This window comes from Lissotriton helveticus, chromosome 1_1, assembly GCF_964261635.1.
Source record: "Lissotriton helveticus chromosome 1_1, aLisHel1.1, whole genome shotgun sequence".
NCBI classification, from domain to species: Eukaryota; Metazoa; Chordata; class Amphibia; order Caudata; family Salamandridae; genus Lissotriton; species Lissotriton helveticus.
In genome coordinates this window covers 2,125,914,859-2,125,931,472 of record NC_136057.1, presented here as the reverse complement: position 1 = coordinate 2,125,931,472, position 16,614 = coordinate 2,125,914,859, and the positions used below count along the sequence as shown (strand labels likewise).

The following is a 16,614-nucleotide window of genomic DNA, read 5'->3' as shown; positions in this document are numbered from 1 at the left end:
TCACACACCCGCTCTCTCTCTCTCTCTCACACACTCTCTCTCTCACACACACACACGCTCTCACACACACACGCTCTCACACACACATACACACACACTTTCTCTCTCTCTCACACACACACACACTGTCACACACACACACTCTGTCACACACACACACACACTCTCTGTCACACACACACACACACTCTGTCACACACACACACTCTCTCTGTCACACACACACACTCTCTCTGTCACACACACACACTCTCTCTGTCACACACATACACACTCTCACACACACACACACTCTCACACACACACACACTCTCACACACTCACACACTCTCACACACACTCTCACACACACACTCTCACACACACACACTCTCTCTCTCACACACACACTCTCTCTCTTACACACACACACACTCTCTCTTACACACACACACACACTCTCTCACACACACACACTCTCTCTCACACACAGTACAGCCTTCTACCACCAACACTCTACCACTCTCTCCGTCACCACCCTATCCACCACTATGCACCACCACTCTATGCACCACCACTCTATGCACCACCACTCTATGCACCACCGCTCTATGCACCACCGCTCTATGCACCACCGCTCTATGCACCACCGCTCTATGCACCACCGCTCTATGCACCACCGCTCTATGCACCACCGCTCTATGCACCACCGCTCTATGCACCACCGCTCTATGCACCACCGCTCTATGCACCACCGCTCTATGCACCACCGCTCTATGATCCACCCACCGCTCGATCCAGCTCCACCCTCCAACTCCACCTGCAAAAACAACTCTCCAAATACACCCTCCACCTCATCCTCCACCCTCCAACTCCACCTGCAAAAACAACCCTCCAAATACACCCTCCAACTCCAACTGCAAAAACAACCCTCCAACTCCACCCTCCAAATCCACCTCCACCCTCCAAATCCACCTCCACCCTCCAAATCCAACTCCACCCTCCAAATCCAACTCCACCCTCCAAATCCACCTTCCAAATCCACCTTCCAAATCCACAATCCAAATCCACCCTTCCAAATCCACCCTCCAAATCCAAACCACAACAAAACATTACAATAAAATTGGTCATTTACAATAGCAATAGCTCAAACTTTCCAAATGAGAAACATATTGCATTGAATTTTAACTCCCTGTTAACTTTTGCTGATCTGATGCTCACTTTCACCACACCTCCTTCTCTAACTCCCTATTGTATTCTCTTCTGCTGTGCTGGTCTGTTCCTCTCTTCCAACAAACTCCTTCTCTAACTCCCTGTTCTCTTCTCTTCTCCCGTGCAGAACTGCTGATCTCTTCCACCCTGCCTCCTTCTCTAACTCCATGTTCTCTTCTATTCTCATGTGCTGATCTGCTGCTCTCTTCCATCCCGCCTCCTTCTTTTAACTCCCTGTTCTCTTCTGCTGTGCTGATTTGCTCATCTCTTCCACCCACCTCCTTCTCGAACTCCCTGTTCTCTTCTCTTCTCCCGTGCCGATCTGCTGCTCTCTTCCACTCTGCCTCCTTCTCTAGCTCCCTGTTCTCTTCTCCTGTGCTGATCTGCTGCTCTCTTCCACTCTGCCTCCTTCTCTAACTCACTGTTCTCTTCTCCTGTGCTAATCTGCTGTTCTCTTCCACCCGCCTCTTTCTGTAACTCCCTGTTCTCGTCTCCTGTGCCGATCTGCTGTTCTCTTCCACCCTGCATCCTTTTTAACTCCCTGTTCTTATCTTGTGCGTATCTGCTGCTCTCTTCCACCCCAAATCCTTCTTTAACTCCCTGTTCTCTTCTGCTGTGCTGATCTGCTCCTATCTTCCACCCACCTCCTTCTCCAACTCCCTAGTCTCTTCTCTTCTCCCGAGCTGAACTGATGCTCTCTTCCAACTGCCTTCTTCTCTAGCTCCCAGTTCTCTTCTCTTCTCCTGTGCTGATCTGCTGCTATCTTATACCCGCCTCCCTCTTTAACTCCCTGGTCTCTTCTCCTGTGCGGATCTGCTGCTCTCTTCCACCCCACCTCCTTCTTTAACTCCCTGGTCTCTTCTCTTCTCCTGTGCTGATCTGCTGCTCTCGTCCATCCCAAATCCTTCTTTAAAACCCGGTGCGCTTCTCTTCTCCTGTGTTGATCTGTTCCTCTCTTCCACCCAAACTCTTCCTTTAACTCCCTGTTTTTTTCTCCTGTGCTGATCTGCTGTTCCTTTCCACAACCTCCTTCTCTAACTCCCTGTTCTCTTCTCACATGTGGATCTGCTGCTCTCTTCCTCCAGCATCATTCACTAACTCCCTGTTCTCTTCTCCTGTGATAATCTCTTTCACCCCGCCCCCTTCTCTAACTCACTGTTCTCTTCTCCTGTGCTGATCTGCTGCTCTCTTCCACCCGCCTCCTTATTTAACTCCCTGTTCTGTTCTCCCATCCTGATCTGCTGCTCTCTTCCACCCGCCTCCTTATTTAACTCCCTGTTCTGTTCTCCCATCCTGATCTGCTGCTCTCTTCCACCCCGCCCCCTTCTCCAAAACCCTGTCCTCTTCTCCTGTGCTGATCTGCTGTTCCCTTCCACCGCCTATTTCTCTAACTCCCTGTTCTCTTCTCCTGTGCTGAACTGCTGATCTCTTCAACACGCATCCTTCTTTAACTCCCTGTTCTCTTATAATATGCTGATCTGCTGCTCTCTTCCACACACATCTATCGCCCTCACTCTATCTATCTATCGCACAACAACAGCATCACTCAGGGGCACCACAACATCACTATGCGCTACCACAGCCTCACTGAACGCCACAGCATCACTTGTCGCCACCACAACATCACTCAGCGCCACCACAGTATCAATCTGTGCAAACATTCAACAACAACTGGTTCAAATATGTTCTCTCAATGTTTCAAGCTTTATTACAAATGTCACAAAAAAAGTTGATATTTCACTTCTGTTCTTATATTTTAGTCACGATAAAATACACTGAACATAATCTTCACAAAAGTTATTTACAAAAGTTTAAGCTATTGCCATTATAAATTACACTAACTTTTATTTAAGTATTAATAATTTTTTTTTTAAAACATTGTTATTTGTAAAATCACCACTTCTATGTCACGTAAATACAAAACATGGTACATTAAAAATGCTATAGGTGTCACATTGTCAAAAAATAAAAGTATTACCATTGTAAATGACAAAGCTATTAATTTCACAATTTTCAAAAATAACACATAAATAACAAATTTGTCATGTACAGGACAAATAACTCCAACTTTCCTAATGCAAGACCTATTGTATTGCAAATGCTTGTTTTTAAGGTAAAGTGTGAGCCAGCACGCAAGTGCTGCTCTGCAAAGATCTGTGGTAGTTTAGTATGGAGAGAAACTTCACCCACTCCCCACCCTTATTTTTCATTTGCTTGTGTGTTTGCTCTTTGAAAATGCGTGCTTCTGATTCATTATGAAGCTTGTTAATCCCTCCTTAGTACAGCCATGTCATTTGTATCCTCTCATGACTACTGGCCCCTTTACTTGGTTCTTACACGGGGCATGCATTATTTCCTTTATTGAGTTTCTCCATTAGGCGGACGACGTGCACACTTAGGGTCACGCAGCTGTGTCTGTGCCTTCTCTCCTCCCCCACCCTCCTGTTGTCCGTGCCTTCTCCCCCACCCGCCCTCTCTCCCTACCGATGTCCGTGCCTTCTTTCCCACCCCCCCATCCTTCCTCCCATTGTCCGTGATGCCAAGTTGCCATCCGTTTGCAATACAATAGGTCTCACATAAATTGGAAACCTATTGCATTACAAATGCTGGTTTTTATTATTACTGTTTAGTAAAACGCAGCATCTGCTTCAGGGACACAGCATGTTCTTTCACCATTTATTTTGTTTAAAAAAATACGCATCCTGAGCGCGGCTAACGCTTTAGGGACACCTCGCACAGTTTCATTTAAAAAAAAATAGTTTTTTAACTATAATGTTGAGTGCGGTGTCTGCTTTGGAGACACCCCGCCCTGTTTTTTTGTTATTTTATTGGTGAGCGCGGCGCCCGCTTCACGGACACTGCGCTCTACAATACAATAGGTTTTGCTTTTGCTAAAGTTTGATCTGTTGGTTTTGTAAATGACAATGCCTTTTTATATTATAAAAGCCAGTTACAATGCCAATAGCTCAAAATCTCGCTATTGTGAGACCTATTGCATTGTGAAGGCTTGTTACTCCTCTTAGAGAAGTATGACCTTTTTCATTGCAAGCTGTTGGTTGTTTGGTGTACGATTGTGCCTCCTATGGCGTGCTTTCATTGCAGTGGGTTTGTAATTATTGTTAGAAAGGACACTGAGGGCCCGATTTAGATTTCAACAGATGGGTTACTCTGTCACAACGGTGAGGGATATCCTTTCCCCCGAAGTACAAATCCCATAGTATCCTAGGGGATCTATATTTCAGCGGATGGGATATCAGTCACTGTTGTGACAGTGACCCATCCGCCGAAATCTAAATCGGGCCCCGAATCATCACACATTGAAATCTGTATTTCATAGATGCATGTTCTACAGAAAGCAATAGCAATCTGTTTTGTTTTTCTTTTCACTGTGCATCCTGTATGTTTTAGTCGGGACTCCAAATGCAAGCTAGTAATTGCTTGTATATCATATTGAAGTGTCATTGTCGCCTGATTAATTGTTTTTCTTTACTGGTTTTGCAATTGTATTTATTTTTCTAATCCCCCTTCTTTTTTCTCTCGATCAGTGCTTCAGTATCCGACTTCCGGATTGAATCTTCTGACTCCTCTCTCTATTCTGTTTTAAAAAAAAATAATAATAATTAGAAAGCCAAGTCAATGTTTTTTAGGTTGAACCTAGACAGTGCTTGCGCTCTCTGAAAGATCTGTTGGCTCAGGACGTCCAACTTTTCATCTGATGTACCGTCCAATCTAATGGACCTCCCCTTTGATGGAGGGCGCCTGATTGGGACAAGACAGATTCCACACAGGAGTGCTTCAAGTCTTGTAAGGCTACAGTCCTATCCTTAGGCCGTCAGCCTCCGCCTCTGAAAAAAGACTATCAAACTTTTTGTCACTTTTGCGGTAGTGGGAGAGGTTCTGCCTTTCACTCTAGACAGTACCATCTGGGTTGTAGCTTCAGACTAACCCACTCCTCAGACAATACAGAGGGCGACGACGAGCAGGGTGACAGCAAGGAAATAGGTGAATATCCACCTTACAACTATCATCCTCTGCCAGCTCCCCAGCACCACCAGGGGAGCATGCTGCATCCCCTCTTGCAACCGCAGACAGCACATGGGTATGTGTGTGTGTGGGGGGGGGGGGGGCTGCATCCTTCCTTTCCTTTGAGGTTTCCGCTCAACCCCATTGTGCTTCCTCACTCCTTCTCCCAAACGTTCAGCCATTCTTCTGCAGGAGGTGGCAGCTCTTCTCAAAGGAGTAGAGGAGTTGGTGCCAGTGAAGGAAAAGGGTGAGGATTGTTATTCGTGTTAGTTTCTGGTGCCCAAGAAGGATGTCCGTCTGCATCCAGGTCTACATATCAGGAGCCTGAATGTCTTCCTCAAAGGAAACCCTAGCTCAAGTTGCACAGGCGTTAGAGCTTGGAGACTGGATGGTGTCACTCGACCTGCGGGATGCGTATTTCCACGTTGCGCTCTTACAGTCACACCAGGAGTACTTGCTATTTGTGGTGGGTTCTACTCACTACCAATTTGCGGTTCAGCCATTTGATTTGACATCTGCACCTCATGTCTTATTGAAAGGTGATGGTAGTAGGGTGTCCTTGTTCCCATTACTGCTCGCCTGGCTCCTCAAAGCCGGCTCGCCAGACATGCCGGTCTCCATTTGCAGTCGATGACCTCACTGCTGTTTGACCTGGTCTTTTTGATCAATGATCCCAAATGTCCCCTGTGCCCCTCCTAACCACTCCAGTTCAAAGAATCACTTCCTTATCCATGCCCAGTCACAAAGAATACAGGATATTCCGGAGATAGTTCATCTCTCCAGCAAGGCACGATAGTCCCAGTCTTGAGATTCCTAGGTCTTCTGGCTTGCTGCATCTTCCTAGTCATAAACACACATTGGCACATCACATGAGGACCCCGCAGTGGTGCCTCTGGAGGCAGTGATTCTTTTCTGGGGATGACCTGTTAGACTCCATTGTGTTCTCCGCCAGCGCTGTAGCGAAAGTGGCTTGGTGGGGTAACGTGAACCTGACTCACAGCATGGCTTTCACTCCCCCACCGACTGTGACTATGATAGTGATGAATGCCTCCATCCTAGGGTGGGGAGCACATCTGGAGGATCTAGAGGCCTGCGGGCGATTCGGCTGGCACTGAAGGCCATTGTGGGTTCATCCGTCCAAATCTTGACAGACAACACAATACCTCCTTTGCCTAGAAGTGTTGATCTGTGGTCTAGGGCTCAGGGCCAAGAGATCTGGCTCCCACGCAATCACCTAGCGTAGTCTCTGAATGTGAGAACTGACAGATGGATCCGGCATTATCTTGCCCCTCATGAGTGGCTTCTTATACTGGAGGTAGTCCAGGACATCTTTGTGAACTGGAGCATTCCTCAGTTGAACTATTCATCTCCTCAAAAGAAGCTCATTGCCGGCATTTCTGCACCCTCTAGTATCCTTTGAGGAAAGCCTTGGGGTGGCGGTGGGGTGTGGCGGGGTGCAAGTTTCAGTTGAGGTGGAACTTTCTGCTGCATTACGCGTTCTCCCTCTCCTTTCCCTTGATTCTTTGAGTTCTTAGAAAGATTTGCCAAGACTGGGCCCATGTCATTCTCATCTCCCCGAATTGGCTGAGAAGGGTGCGTTATTTGGACCTTCTGTGCTTCTCCACTTGTCCCCCACTCCACCTTCAATTCAGGCTATATATTTTCTCCCAATATATGGGGCTGGCTCTGCACTCCAATCAATGAAACCGCCACAAAAATGCTTGGAAATTTGAGCTGAGACAACTAATCTTTTATGAGCTGCCCCTGGAGGTGGTTGATGTCCTTTTAGCTGCACATCACCCCTCTAATAAATCTGCTTATTCCAGCAGATGGATCAACTTGTTGAATGTTGTGCGAACAATGGTGTTGCTCCCTTGCAGGCTAAACTATCTCAAGTGCTGCAAATGGGGCTTTCCCTTGCTCAGAGTGGATGTGCCATTGGCACTTTAAAGAAATATTTGTCCTCTTTCCTCGGTCTGCCAGATCATCTGCCCCGGTTTATGCCCGCTTGTTGTCATTTGTTTTCTTAAGGGCCTGACCAAGCCTTTTCCACCCTCTCCCTTGTGGTTCCTCAATGGGACTTAAATCTGGTTCTCAACTTTTTGATGGGCACTGTTTCAGCCCCTTCACGAATGTTGACCCTGAAACCTGTTTTTTTCGTTTGTCTTGCCCGCGTGAAGTGTCAGTGAGTTACAAGGCCTTAGCTGTTGCCCTCCTTACAGTACAGTCTTATACACAGATTGGAGTTGCAACCAGGACTTCTTTCCTGTCTAAGGTGTCACTCCTTTCCATCTTGATGAATCAATCACCCTTCTGACCTTCTACCCCTCTCTTCATCCTTCGACAGAGAAAGAACAGGTGCATCAGTTAGATCTACCTGGGCCGTACCAAGTATTTCCGGTTGGATGACTGTCGGCTACTGTGGTGCTAAAAAAGTTGAGGCGGCACAGCATAGGACTATATATATCAGTGGAATATTCTCTGCTTTGCCCTAGCCAAGAAAGAGCCTCCTGAAGTGATCTGAGCCCATTCCACCAGTCAGCTACTTCTGCACTCGCTCAAATTATCCTGATTGCTTAAATCTATAAGGCGTCGACGTGGGCTTCTTTGCACATTTGTGTGAAGCATTATTGTCTAGTTGTGGAGGTGCACAGGGATGGACACTTTGCCAGGTCTGTTTTGCAAAATTTCCTGGTCTACTCATCCATCACCCCTCCTCCTGGGCAGGATATTGCTGTGATATATGTTCTACAAGGGAGGAATGTGCTGGTATAAGTATCCGGTACAAAAGGGGGTGGTAATGGACGGAGCATCTGAACCAATCAAACACTCACACCCAGTCAAAAGATCCGGGTTTAATCCATCACCGTTCTTTATCCCACTCTGCCACCCCAGTTCAGACATGGCTATATGCAAATCAGTCTGACCCTGTGCCTCATGGGAACAGTCCAGCCCGAACTGCCAAGCCATGCCTTCCCTGGACCGGAAACAAGCTTCCGAGGAACGGTTTCTGGCATTACAGCCGTCTTCAGCCCGGCTTGCTTGAATCCAGTGGCAAAGTGAGCAAGGGACTCACGTCTGAGCATACCCTGCCACACTTATGGTGGCCAAAAGCGGTACAAAAGGGGGTGGTAATGGACGGAGCATCTGAACCAATCAAACACTCACACCAAGTCAAAAGATCCGGGTTTAATCCATCACCGTTCTTTAGCCCACTCTGCCACCCCAGTTCAGACATGGCTATATGCAAATCAGTCTGACCCTGTGCCTCATGGGAACAGTCCAGCCCGAACTGCCAAGCCATGCGTTCCCTGGACCGGAAACAAGCTTCCGAGGACCCCCTTTTGTACCGCTTTTGACCGCCATAAGTGTGGCAGGGTATGCTCAGACGTGAGTCCCTTGCTCACTTTGCCACTGGATTCAAGCAAGCCGGGCTGAAGACGGCTGGAATGCCAGAAACCGGTCCTCGGAAGCTTGTTTCCGGTCCAGGGAAGGCATGGCTTGGCAGTTCGGGCTGGACTGTTCCCATGAGGCACAGGGTCAGACTGATTTGCATATAGCCATGTCTGAACTGGGGTGGCAGAGTGCGCTAAAGAACGGTGATGGATTAAACCCAGATCTCTTGACTGGGTGTGAGTGTTTGATTGATTCAGATGCTCCGTCCATCACCACCCCCTTTTGTACCGGTATAAGTATCCAGCAGAAGAAAAGGCAATACATCTGCAGATCCCTGACTGCCCTGCTCACCTCTCCGTTTGATAGATGACTTATAGGCAAAGTTAAAAAGATCCCATCTTACATTATTTTGGTACTGCAATATTTCTTCCTTGTCAATCTGCTCTCTCACCTCGATGCAGGGAAAGCATGTATGGAAACTGACGCTGATACACCGGGGTGGGCATTTTATGGCCTGGGTGGCGTTGCCTGACGTCACTTCTGATGCCGACAGTCTATCTCGCCTACCAGCGACCCCTTGCTTTGACGTTTCTGGAACCAATCTGACGCCGGAAGTTGTTCTACAGGTGAGGAATCTGCAGGTAGATAGAGTAACCACCAGAAAGGTCGTTAACACAGGTAAGTAACTTTCTAATTTTGGACGTTTAATCATCTAATTACCACTTGGGTGTCAGTGCTTCATCCCCCTAATCCTCCAGCGTTACATTGAGAATTGAGGTTATCAACGTCTATGCAGACAAATTGCCAACATTAGATTATTTAACTTTCAACTCCACTACCCCCCTCACATTATGCCCATTACACAAGCAAAGATCACTTATTCAAGCCCTTTAATTAATCTGCCTTACCAACATAAAGAACTCTAACAATCACTTACATTTGGGATGACTTTGTGCACTCATCCTTTAGTGAAACTCTCTCTTCCGCCAGTAGCTGTCTCTTTAAGTCTCCACCTTCACAATAAGTCCCTTCCCCTAAAGCACAATCCCTCAAAGCACAATCCCTCAAAGCTCCAACACTGTCTAATTCTCTACTTTTTTAATTGGAAAAAAGCACTTACACCCTGTCGAGCTTTGTAGTAGGTGTTTTGACGTGTCAATCTGAGAAAACTAGAGACCTTAGTTTTAGTTCTTGATTTATGAGCAATGTAGGGCGTAGGGAACCCTCCCTTTTTGTGTCCTAGCTATTTGGGTATTTGCCTAGGTCCTAATGCTCAAAGAAAGTATTCTTAAGTTTCTGGAGCGCAGTTCTACTCTTAGAAATACAGCTAATTATAGACCGATCCAATCTGCTCAGCTTCGGTAAGCCCCAATTGGAAACAGTAGGAGCATTACACTTCATACTAGGGCTTCTGCCTCTTAGTGTTAGAAAGTGTTTTTAATTCACACCCTCAATTTTTTAAGATTGACGCTAATGTTTGGCAGCCTTCCTTGAATTCATTTTATACTTTGCTTAAGTTTCCACTTTATGACCCAATGGTAGTTTCCCCAAAGGTGCAACAGTGCTGGATTTTTAAACTTGTATGCACCCAGGAATTTTCTGCTCTCGAGTTCTTTCTTTACTTTGTCGCATTTGTGCTGTTCTATTAAGAGGTGCAGATTTTGGAATTGCCATATTTAATACTGTCACCTGTTTTAACAAGTTGTCTTTGTTTCCTTGGCAGCCATAGAGAAATCTGAAAGTTCTTCTGAACACACCTGCCAGCTCTGTGGAGGATGGTTTGATACTAAAATTGGACTATCAAATCATGTGAGAGGTCACTTGAAAAGACTAGGCAAAACAAAATGGGATGCACATAAATCTCCTATATGTGTTCTAAATGAAATGTTGCAAGATGAGGAAAAATGTGAAAAAATGATCAAAGCCTTAAACAGTCGGCGAAATATTCACAGACCATATCCATCTCGAAAGTTTGTGTCAAGTGATGACGTAGATACCACTGTTCTACCTCCTGAAGCACACCACAATGGTATGTCGCCAGATGTTACACCTGTACAGTCCTTACATGGGCAACAATTGACAAATGAGTATAACGAAATGGCATCTGATCCATGTAGCGAAAACCGGAATCCAACTCTTACACTGATTGAACTTCTGAAAAATAAACCGATGAGGGATTCCGCCACTCCGGACAATTCCCCTCAAAAGATTCATAATCAAACCGCAAGAAAAAGGTTTAATCAGAAATGTATACTTCCAATAAATGAAGACTGTTCGCTTGTCTACCAGCCACCAACAGCAGTAGATTGTTCAGGTAAGAGTGCATGATTGAAAGATATTTTTGTAGGTTGTACAACAATTTTGATATGTGCTGAGTCTATCTACCTAAGATATTGACCTGAACCTCTGGCGAAGGTCTATAAAGAGGGAGAGGACCTTTAACAACTGTTATAGCCTAAGGTAGGAGTGCTGTAAAGCTATTGGAACATTCCACCCACTGGGGTAAAGTGATGTCAAATAAAGGAGAAACCGAAAGAGTTGCAGCAGAAGGCCTATTTCAGCCAGTATTGGTTATGGACCACTTTATTGTCTTCAATAGTGCCCAACTTTCCAGTGTTCTAATAAAAAATTAAGAAACCTCCTACATCATACTGACAAAAAGAAAAAAAAGCGGGGTGACATCCATGTTAGCTAACATCCAGTAATACACGAACCCTCTCTAAACATCCGTAGACACACAAGCTACATTGACAATAAAATTATGGCGACTACAACTCCAAACTACCTCCAATTCCACCTCACCACAGCATATAAAAGTAAACCATCTGAAACCATATTATTGTGGTAGTAAAATAATTGGGAAAAAACATTCCTTTCTCATTATTCTTTATTTTAACTGTCTCTTTTGCATTTTGATTTCAAGGGTTTATGTTAATTGCACGATCTATGTGTCAGTTTAGTTGTGCCTGGCTGCACAAGTAGTTTGTTTGTTTAACTTATTAGTTGCATTAAACACTGAGCAAATGTGTCTCTGAGTCTTTCCTGCCCACTCTGTTGGGATTGCTACAGGTATTTAGAAAGTTCCCTATGGTTGAGGAAATGCAACATTTTTCAGATAGCAATTTTTGGTAAGAAAGATTCGACATGAAACCGAGGACGTTAGCTCCACAGGCTAGTAGTCTTTTTATAATAAGATAGACTTTAATGAAGCAGTCTCAATCTGACCTTTAGTAAGAGGGTCATATTTCTGCTATGGTGTTTGATCCTTGGTTTACATTTGTATTTACTTTACTGGAAAGAGAACATTCTTCTCTACTGTTACAATACTTTAAGCTTCCTGCATTATGACATCTTGTACCAGAAGGTTTTCTGGTATCTGTGCATCACAGAATAATTTTGAGGTGCATTATACTCTAGCACAACACATCAGTATTCATAAGTAGTCTGTCAAACTGAGCCACATCCTGGTCAGTTGAGATCTGGTTTTCTCTAGACAGTCAAACTGACTGCTTTTAAATGCCAGCATTTGAAGAAGTAAATGCGCTTAAGAGGTAAAATACTCAAAAGATGTAATGATATTGGGGGTGCTCAGTTCATGGCATACTCCACTGTTCACCCATTTGAGAAACACTTCACGGAAAAGATTCGGATTCGGAATTATGTAGCTTCAGTTCTGCTTAACTAGCATCTTCTATGGCTTAAGCATGTACATCTAGGTGCCTAGACTTTTCATCCAGGAAGTCGTAAAGGTGTACAGCAGTTTACTCAAGTGAAATTTGAACTTTAGGTAATCCATGAGGTTTCTAAAGCCAAGACACACTTTGTTCCATAGGCAATAACCTGCGAGAGTGAAACTGAAACATCATCCGTCCATCCTTCCTATGAAACACTGGATCTTGTGGTTACACCTTATATGCTATCAAGTTTGCTGAGATTTGTGGAATCTGCATGTGTGTGGTAGACATTTACATTTAAGATTGAAATATCTGAATTTTAGCTATCAAAGCAACTGTTCATCAGCTGCTTTATCCAAAGCACTCTGTCGTGGTCATAAGTGATTAGGAGGATCTTGTGCATAATCAACAGCTAGAAGTTCAGGGTCCATTTTATATCTTTCTCTGTTTAGCATATTACTTATTTATACTGTCTAGTTTTCTGAGTGTTTTAAAAGAGAGAGGGGTTATCGGAAGAGAAGGAAGTTTTATTAAGAGTGATATTTGGGTCAATTATTTTTTTAAGGATTTCCCCAGTCATGGTCTGTGTATCGTGAGACTCTCATTTTCGCTGTTTAACTTTAAGCCGAGCTCTGCGTCATCTAAATGCAAGTCATCTAAATATTTGTGTAAATTACTTTAGAAAGGTGCGTAATATATTCTTTGAGAAGGATTTGGATAAGCCCTTTTACCATTGCAGTAGAATGTGGAAGTTTAGATGGAAAGTGACCCGTCTTACAATAAGATCGAAATGCAAATCTATAACAAATTTGATTATGGAATTAAAAAGTGCAGAAAAGTGCGTATTAATCACACTCTTCTACTTAGTTGCTTTTGGACTAGGTTATCAGAGTGTTTTTGGTAAGAGAGATGCTGCATGCAATCCCAGACAAATTTCTAAGCAGTTGTGTATGCCTCCTAACTGTGGTGCAAGTTCGTCCTGGAACCCAGTGCTTGATTTTTTATTTTCTTGGAGTAATCATAACTGGATACTCAGGAATAATTTGCACCTAAGTTTGAACTGTGGCAAAAAGACTCATGGAAAAAGGTTTGTCAGCCAGATTCACAAATCCAGTATGCTGAAATTGTTTCTGAAAGATCCAGAAATGCTTCCTGCTGAAATTGTATAGTTTCAAAATAAAATCCCCCCTCCCCTCCCCAGGATCCACTGAACTTTAACTGATCCTAGGGCATTTACATGCCTCTTCTATTAACCTGGAAACCTGCCTTAGGAGTACCAGAATAAATTGTACATTTTACTTTTTAACCCCTCCCTCCTTATTTAGCATGAGGGAGTTGAAGTGAGACTTACAAATGCCACTGACTCTGGAAAGAATGACATGACTGTTTCACAGGCTATGTCTATGCTACACCACACAGCACCACACTAAAATATGCTCTATGAAATACCACTTCCTTCAATGGCATCTTATACAGTTAAACATAATGTATCACATCGTAGTGCTCAATTCAGTATAACACATCACTGTTCCACAGCATAATTTAAAACTTATACCCACCTTTAGTAAGTGATATAATACAATACCTCACTATAACAAATTATATAATTCCTATGCTACGCTATATAACATCACTCAAAACCATACCTAAATACTAATTCAAGCAACCAGGGCTAGACTGGCCATTTTAAAGATCCCCAATAGGCTAGAAGGTAAGGGGTTACTTGGAGAGCAGAATAGGCTGGACAATCGCAACTATGCCCCGATTGCCACTGACTAGTCACAGCCTAGGTATACAAGCAACCCCCATGTAAACAATTCCTAACCCTCTTGGTTCACGCATCATACCATACCCCTACATACTGCATTCTTTATTTTTTAGCCAACCTAAAGCCCAATAATATCAACTGTAGGACATTGCACCATACCACTCACAGTTCAACCTTCTGCACAGTGGGTCTCTACTGTATATATTATAGCCCAACACTGAACCACACACGGTAGTACCGCACATCAGCGATACCAGATGAGGACATTTCTCACAGATACCTAGTTACACTATAGCACCTGCACAAGATTATTCATACCACCTCAGTAACTATGCCAATAGTATACCACTCCATTGCATCCTACGTAAAATCTCACTGAACCTCACTGCATTACTGTGTTACACTTCACACACCACATCAACCTCAAACTCCACATTACATTTCCAACACCCCAGTATATCACTGCACACCAGAACTCACACGTCATACTAAAATTCAAGAATGCCACATCACCCTACATCACATCTTGTTGCACCATACAATACAGCACCACTTATCACCCACATAACATGACATATTATTCTATCCCAAGTAACACATCTCTGGTGCTACACCACATCAATGCACAGGGCATTGTAACATTTAATAGCTGGCCACATTCTATCACACCAGAACAAACAGCCAATGATATTACCCACTGGAGATACACTTGAACTGATGAGAAGGATTAAATCCTTCAGTATTAAGGATCCTCAAATTTGGGATGTTCTGGCGGTCTTCTGAAAAGGTCTCTATCCCCCGGACAAGGACCCATGTGTGCTACAAGTTGTCCTTGGACTGCCTACTGGTGAAGGAAGGCACAAGGAGCTCAGATTCCATGTGACACTTGTAATGCATGTGTTTCAGTCAAGCAGGATGCATCACTGGTCTAGTTGTAGGGTGCATTGTAATTTTAGCATGATTTTAATAATTTGATTTATGTTTCTCTGTTTCCTTTAACACATATTGTTTTCCAAATAGTATCTAGGTGAAAGGAAACTTTCCCTTGCTACAGGAGTGGCTGGGCTCCAGTTTCTTGTTTATTTCCGTCACATTATACTATTTCTGTAGTCTTCTGTGTGCCTGAATCTGGTTGGTTGCCTGGTTTAAACCTCCTCCTGTGTTGTCACAGCAGTGTCCTTCATTAGCTAACCACTTGCACAGCTACTGGCTGTGCACAAAAAAGCAGGTCATGTGCACTCTTTCTGTGAGTAGAGACTGTAACCTTACAGTTTGTATCTCCAGGAGAACTTATGATCTAACCCCTTGCTTTGACTCAACTGTTTGCTTCCAGGAAAGCCTAGCTGACAGTGCGTATACTCTCCCTCTCTAATATCACCACACAGACCCCAGCTAACCTAACTGAATCTTCGCTCCCACCACCACCTTGGGTCTATTTCAGTGTGCACTTGTTCCTTTACTTCTGATGTGCATATTTATAAACCATTTATTCTGTAAAACATGACTTTCACCCCCACAGGGGTATCTTCGTTCTAATGAAACCAGCCACTAGTAAACCAGAGTATCAAAGGAATACCAATTCTGTAGAGAACACAACTTTATTTTTAAGGATTTTCTACACTTGAAGTCAAGAATGAAAAATGTCCTAGCTATCGTAATGGAAAGTTTCAATTCTATTAAGGACTGGGAGGTTAGGATTGTGCCTTCTTTCTTCACTTGGATGCTAATGACATGGGTAACTCGTCATGGACTGCCCATTCATTTCAATGGAAATTACAGTAAAATCCTTCAAGTGGCTTAGCACTAAAGGGGTTAATGGTACAGCAGCCATTCAAAACAACAAGACTACATTTCCCATCAACCCAGGGAATATCTGTAGTCAATCAAAATTGTCCAATCAGTACAGTCCTGGGTCCACCAATTAGCGTCTCCCAGTATCCAGATAGTCTGCCCTCACTGGCCCTTCATCTTTCTTTGCGCAAAGTCAGCCGGAAACCCAATCATCAGGCATCCTGTTTATATGTGTTTGAACCTACGAGGACAAAGGGAGCCATCAATTCACGAAAGGCAATGTGATGCAAGTAGAAAACACGACATGGCAGACAACCATCAAAACTGTGAACAGTAATCCAAGAGAACTGAGAGTTGGATCTAGTAGCACACAGGTGGGAATACGTTCCATCATCTTCATTGAAAATTGCAGATTAAATATTATAATCTAACAAATAGAAAACCAAAATGTGTTACTTACTGACATACGGGGAGGGGAATCTTCTTGCGATTCCCTAGGGTGGGATAATCCTCATCTCTGAGTCCTTAATAGAATTGAAACTTTCCGTTACGATAGCTAGGAAGTTTTTCATTCTATCTCAGGACTGAAGCGAGGATTATGCTAGTTCAAAGCTTGCTCACCACGAGGTAAGCCATGTCCAGCACAGGCTTAAAATAAAACCTTTTAAAGGTAGAGTCCAACGACCAATCTGCCGCGTTGAGGAGATCTTCCAAACGGGCACCCAAGCAAAATGCTTTTGAAGCCATTTCCCCCCTTGCCAAGTGGGCACC

General features: G+C 44.1%; 1 protein-coding gene across 8 annotated transcripts in view; it reads left to right on the top strand.

The window, feature by feature from the left end:
• The window catches only part of ZNF644 (zinc finger protein 644), a 679,952-nt gene that overhangs the window by 444,183 nt on the left and 219,155 nt on the right, over positions 1-16,614 (top strand). For all 8 annotated transcript variants that reach the window (XM_078646188.1, XM_078646205.1, XM_078646197.1 and 5 more), the window contains one exon: positions 10,334-10,924. In XM_078646188.1, the coding sequence (XP_078502314.1) occupies positions 10,334-10,924 (591 nt within the window). The remainder of the gene's footprint in view (positions 1-10,333; positions 10,925-16,614) is intronic.